The 6153-nt window shown below is 36.3% G+C and overlaps 1 protein-coding gene across 1 annotated transcript; it reads left to right on the top strand.

Moving 5' to 3' along the window:
• On the top strand, positions 1 to 6038 carry LOC107948423 (signal recognition particle 54 kDa protein, chloroplastic). Its single transcript, XM_016882962.2, has 15 exons — positions 1 to 282; positions 436 to 568; positions 652 to 719; positions 809 to 910; positions 1047 to 1199; positions 1283 to 1360; positions 2920 to 3045; positions 3138 to 3240; positions 3681 to 3781; positions 3965 to 4102; positions 4176 to 4319; positions 4517 to 4592; positions 5251 to 5336; positions 5414 to 5539; positions 5715 to 6038. The coding sequence occupies exons 1-15, from the start codon at positions 127 to 129 to the stop codon at positions 5820 to 5822; spliced, it is 1698 nt and encodes a 565-aa protein (XP_016738451.1). The 5' UTR covers positions 1 to 126; the 3' UTR covers positions 5823 to 6038.
• Positions 6039 to 6153: the final 115 nt, after the last annotated feature.

The following is a 6153-nucleotide window of genomic DNA, read 5'->3' as shown; positions in this document are numbered from 1 at the left end:
GGTATCAGGGAATCTAACGACAAGATAACGAACGGATCATATCTAAATACTCCGTGTCGACAGATAAACAGCTAAAGACATCCAAAAAAAGGAGGAAGGTAAAAAATATAGAAATCAACGGAAGCAATGCAAATTTCGACTACTGCTTCCCGCCTCTTCTCGGCGACTTTGGTTCCATTTTCGACCAACCGCAGCCCCACAAAACCTACTAAACTTGCCACTTCATGCGCCCCCTCCGCTTCCACCAATTTGGCTTCCCTTTCTTCCAGGAACTTGTTCACTGTAAGTAAAGCAAATCAATTTATCTACTTACCCTTTTTCTATTTGGTTGTCGGGCAATGCGTGAAAGAAATGAGTCGCCTGTTTGCTATTTGAATTGTTAAATTTTTTATTCTCTTTTTTTTATATATATATAAATAATAAAAATGATGGCAGAGAGAGATATGGGGGTGGGTAAATTCCAAGACGGCCACTTCTAGGAGGGAAATGCGAGGTGTTGTAAGAGCTGAAATGTTTGGCCAACTCACCAGTGGTCTCGAAGCTGCTTGGACCAAGCTTAAAGGAGAAGGTTTGCACCTTGATTTTTCAAACTAGAAGTGGAACAAATCTTTATTAAAGTTAAACTTGGGTGGTAAAATTGTTGTGTTTCAGAGGTTTTGACAAAGGAGAACATTGTGGAGCCAATGCGTGATATTAGGAGAGCGCTTCTGGAAGCAGATGTAAGTGAGATTGGATGTTTCTTGGGATTTTTTTCAACTTCCGGTTGGTAATAAGGTTTTTTATTAACACGGTTGATATCTATTGACAGGTGAGTCTTCCTGTTGTTAGAAGGTTTGTCCAAGCTGTAAGTGACCAGGCTGTTGGAGTTGGCCTTATTAGAGGAGTAAAGCCGGATCAACAATTAGTTAAGGTACCAAGAATGAATTTCTATCATCAAAATGCACTTTGCCTGGATTTGTTTAACTTATCTGGTTCACAAACCTAGCGGCTGGATCTTTAGTTGGTGCTTTATGCATATCGTTGCTTAAGTTTACTTCTGGTTGCAGATTGTAAACGATGAGCTTGTGAAACTGATGGGAGGAGAGGTTTCTGAACTGGTCTTTTCAAAATCTGGCCCCACTGTTATATTATTGGCTGGTCTACAAGGGGTTGGAAAAACAACTCTTTGTGCCAAGTTAGCTAATTATCTTAAAAAGCAGGTGCCATTTGTATTGTTGCATATGAACATATGTAGCACTTTCCTTAAGCCTTGAATGATGTTGGAGCCTAATGTTGACTGCAGGGTAAGAGCAGCATGCTTATTGCAGGAGATGTATACAGACCTGCTGCTATTGACCAACTTGTTATTTTGGGTGAACAGGTACGAGGTTTTCATTGTCGATAAAGTTCTTTTATAAGTGTTCAATTGAACACATTGAACACTTTTGAGACATAAACTCCAACAAATTTAATTAATGGTTCTAATCAACCATCTAAGAAATAATCATTGACAAATTGAAAGATGAAAAATAGAAGAAAACAAAAATAAGATATAATCCTTGATAAATTGAAATATGAAAAATAGAAGAAAACAAAAATAAGATATAATCCTTGACAAATCGAAAATAAGATGGATGATGGAAAGATTGTCTACACAAATGGCTCTAGGCTACCCCTAAAGTTGAACCCTAGTAAATTGGCTAACCAACTCTCTAAGGCTGAACCCTAGTAAATTGGGGGTGAGAGTTCTCCCACGGTTTCAAAAAAAAAAAATTATTAATCAAGGTCTCTTTAATGAATAATGGAGAGTCTTAAATTACATCAAAATAAAACTGTTGAGTATAATAAAACTGTAATTAATCTAAACAAAAAATAGTATATACAACTTGGGTCATATATCATAAAAAGTCTAAAAATTGAATCCAATATCATTTAAACTCGAATTAAAGCCCAGAACACGTAATTTCCCGTATTAATCCCATCCAAAAATTCTGTTTACGTAGCCTTCACTAAAATGGTCATAACTTGAGCTCCCGGACTCGAAATTAAGTGATTCAAAGTGCGTTTCGAAACTAATAAATAACTCTTCAAACGCTCTGCAGACATCTCAACCCATAACTGATTGAATCCCAACAAAAAATTAGTCGCAAGTTGACTAATCTTTCGAGCTTGAAAATTGACAGCTTGGTTGAATTGTCTTTAATAAATTTCATCCCATTTATGCATGTATATCTTCTGTTTTTCACTTTAGTTCTACATGATATCAATTATTCACTTCTCTTTCAAATTCATTTTTTTCTTCTACTGGATTTCAAAGAAGATCTTCTGACTTTAAGTCAAATATATGTCTAGTGTTAGCACCAGAGATGCTCACTTTGTGAGGTGAATGCATGGCATTTTACATTCTCTATACTGCTAACATGGAAGGTTGGACACTGAAGTTTCTTGTTGACTTGATGTGAATCATCTGTCCTAGTTGTGGTGGTCTAATGAACAATACTTGTGAGATGGTAATTTATTCTGGAGCAACTGTGTGCCACAAAGTTGGATATGTCGGTTTGCTTGTATTTCCAAATTTTATCACTCACTAAGACTGAACAAATGAAACAAAAATAGCTATCATAGAAGCTTTCCAGCAAAATATATCTTGTAAATAATTTCCGAATGATTTTTAATTTAAATGGAACTAATACTAGTTTCAGGCTAGTTAAAATACCTGATTGATGTGTGAAGAGATAGTCCAAGTAAATCAATGAAAATTTTAACATCCAGTTATTTGTTTTTTCTTTTTTTTACCTGTGACCATAGTTCCAATTTAGTTCATGAATTAAGAACTTCTTCGATTGGTTAACAATTTTTTTTCACTCATCATTAGTCTTTATGTCTTTTGACTTCTCACAAATGTTATTATTTCTCATATTCTATTATAGCTTGTGACAGGTAGGTGTTCCTGTTTATACAGCAGGGACTGAGGTTAAACCATCCGAAATAGCAAAGCAAGGCTTAGAAGAGGCCAAAAAGAAGAAGATAGATGTAGTGATAATGGATACTGCAGGAAGGCTGCAGGTAATATTATAAGAATCTGTCATGAAAATTTTAATGATTCTTAAATGTCATCAATTTAATCTTCATGCAAATTGTTTCTAATTATTCAACAGATAGATAAAGGAATGATGGATGAGTTGAAAGAAGTGAAGAAAGTATTGAATCCCACAGAAGTTTTGCTTGTTGTGGATGCAATGACTGGCCAAGAAGCTGCTGGTACTTGGATTTCCAATTTTCTCCTTAAAAGATGCGACTTCCTTTTGTTTTCATTTATTTATTCTTTATAGATATTATGACTAATTTTATTCTAAGAATCTAATAGTCTCGTTTTCCTTGTTGTATATTGTACTTAAAGTACTAGCTAAACTTTCTTCCTGAGCTATACATTATGTACATTTCACTTTAGTACCTGTATTTATAGAGCATGTATCTTATTCAAGAAAACTTGCTGCCATTAGTGGCTACATACCAGGTGTCTATTGACAAATCATGCATAAATGAAGTTTTAGTTTTATAGTTGAAGTTTGCTCCTTCAGACCCATTTGAATGATTGCACATATATATTTATCTGTTACGTGCTTAATTTAGCTATTGCCAAGACAATAACTATGACGTGTCCATGATAATCTTCTCATCATGTTTTTTTGAATTCACAGCGTTGGTCACAACATTCAATGTTGAGATAGGCATTACTGGTGCCATTTTGACAAAGCTAGATGGGGATTCTCGAGGTGGTGCAGCCTTGAGTGTTAAAGAGGTTTGGCCGACCATTTCCTTTTATTTCCTTCACTTAGAGCTTATGTGCTAGAATCTCTTCCTTCTGAAGACATTTCATATTTAAGCAGTGGGGAGTCGTGACTCATGACAATAGTTATTATAGAGTTTCTTTTGGCAAGTTTGGTCATTTTTGTTGTCTATTCTAAGTTAATGAACACTACAGGTGTCTGGGAAGCCAATCAAGCTTGTAGGACGTGGAGAGCGCATGGAGGACCTAGAGCCTTTCTATCCAGACCGCATGGCTGGACGTATTTTAGGAATGGGTGACGTTCTCTCATTTGTTGAGAAAGCACAAGAAGTCGTAAGTTTTTAGTGAATTTCATTCCATATCCTTTGATAGTAAGCATATAAATTAATGAAATTTTCCTGTATAGATGCGCCAAGAAGATGCTGAAGAGTTGCAAAAGAAGATAATGAGTGCGAAGTTTGATTTCAATGATTTCCTAAAGCAGACCCGTGCTGTTGCGCGGATGGGTTCCATGACCCGTGTTATTGGAATGATCCCTGGAATGGGGAAGGTATGAAAGTTGGGTTTCCTATTCTTTGGTGTTACTGTTTTTGAAAGGTTATGCAACCTTCTTGGTCCATTGAATTTAGCTGTACTGCTAGAATAACACTTTTGTGCATGTCCATCAATTAATTTTCTTTTTCTTATATAAAAAAAGGAAGTCTTCTTGGAAGAAACTGATTTACTGACCTATTCATTCACAAACAGGTTACGCCAGCCCAAGTTCGAGAGGCAGAGAAGAATTTAAAGTTAATGGAGGCAATGATTGAAGCCATGACACCAGGTCTCATGTTTTAACTGATTTTATTGTGGCAGTTTTCAACAGAAAAACTTGACAAAGCTTTTTTTATTCAAACAAAATTTATTTGATTAAAGATTGAAGTAGCTGCTTTAACTACCAAGTGGTATTGCTCCTGTAGACTATGCTCATTTTTTTTCTCTAAAATATTAAAGTCAACAAAAGATGAAGCCACATTGCTCTCCACTTACGTTTTATCAGTACATACTCTGTTACATCCTAGTATCCTTGAAAAGAGATAAAAATCTGCTTATTTTCTTTACACTCTCTCACTCTATCCAAGCTAGCAAGTTTGTTGGACCATGTCTGTGTATTGTTATATTGCTAGGTACAGCTATGTACAATCACATCATGTACCATGCCCTTCCATGGATGGTAGACTGTAGGTGTTTTGCTAGCCGGATTACACAATTAGGTTATTCTTGCTTTTGCTGAATGCCCTAAATTAGTGTAGCATGCAATACGCTTTCCTTAATGAGGTTTTCTCTGCAACTTGTTTCTGAATGCATATTTAGGAGGAATTGGCATTGATGATTAACTATGGTTTTGATAAAACAGTACATAAAGTTTGATGAATCTGTCTGTGCTTACTTGGAAACAATGTCTCTTGTTTTGCTTCTTTCTCCTTTCATTTTATTTTCAGAGGAAAGGGAGAAGCCGGAGTTATTGGCTGAGTCTCCTGACAGGAGGAGAAGAATTGCTAAAGATTCTGGTAAAACAGAACAGCAGGTATGGATTGCCGCTACTTGTAGGATTTTTAAAATTTTAACTTGTGAATGAGATATATTTTCTGGGATCAATAATAGGTGAGTCAACTTGTTGCTCAACTCTTCCAAATGCGAGTTCGCATGAAGAATTTGATGGGTATCATGGAGGGTGGATCTATTCCTACATTGAGCAATCTCGAGGATGCAATGAAAGCAGAACAAACGGTATCTTGTCTGCAACTCTACAGATGCACACTTACGCAGAAAGTTTCATTCATATGACTATAAAACTGGTTCATGATTGATGGAATCCTATCAGGACTCATAATGCGAATTCAGTGATTTTTGGCAAGCTAGATTTTGTAATAATTGATGTTTGCATTTTTCTCCGATGTATTAGGCTCCTCCTGGTACAGCTAGAAGAAAGAGGAGATCGGAGTCGAGAAGGCAGTTCGCAGACTCGGCATCAACAAGGCCAAGCCCTCGTGGTTTTGGTGCAAAGAACTAGGAGGAACTCGAGTTTGAGGACCATAGGACTGTCCACTTATCTGCTTGCAGTGAAAGCGGAGTTACTGGCTTTTGTTAGGAGCTCCTGAAGCTCGTATCGTTCTCACATCATGGAGAAGATCATCCTGCCACATTGAATGTAACAAAAGATAATGCACTTTTAAATGTGATTCATATCAAACAAAAGGCATTTTTCATGGGAAATTAAATTATGTTACCATGGCATCTTTCCTGATTGAGATGAAACGAGTTTTTAAAACTATAGATGAAAGTTGTCTGTTTGACATTTTACATGGTGAACTAGAGAGATAAAGAACCAACACACTGTCTGG

Source organism: Gossypium hirsutum, chromosome A04 (assembly GCF_007990345.1).
Source record: "Gossypium hirsutum isolate 1008001.06 chromosome A04, Gossypium_hirsutum_v2.1, whole genome shotgun sequence".
Taxonomy (NCBI): domain Eukaryota; kingdom Viridiplantae; phylum Streptophyta; class Magnoliopsida; order Malvales; family Malvaceae; genus Gossypium; species Gossypium hirsutum.
Note: the sequence above shows the minus strand (reverse complement) of the source record. Positions and strands in the feature narration are given on the sequence as shown.

Coding starts and splice junctions, on each gene's coding strand:
- LOC107948423 (XM_016882962.2), top strand. CDS start 127: ATGCAAATTTCGACTACTGCTTCCCGCCTCTTCTCGGCGACTTTGGTT. Junction 283..435: donor CTTCCAGGAACTTGTTCACT/GTAAGTAAAGCA, acceptor AAATGATGGCAG/AGAGAGATATGGGGGTGGGT. Junction 5,540..5,714: donor CAATGAAAGCAGAACAAACG/GTATCTTGTCTG, acceptor CCGATGTATTAG/GCTCCTCCTGGTACAGCTAG.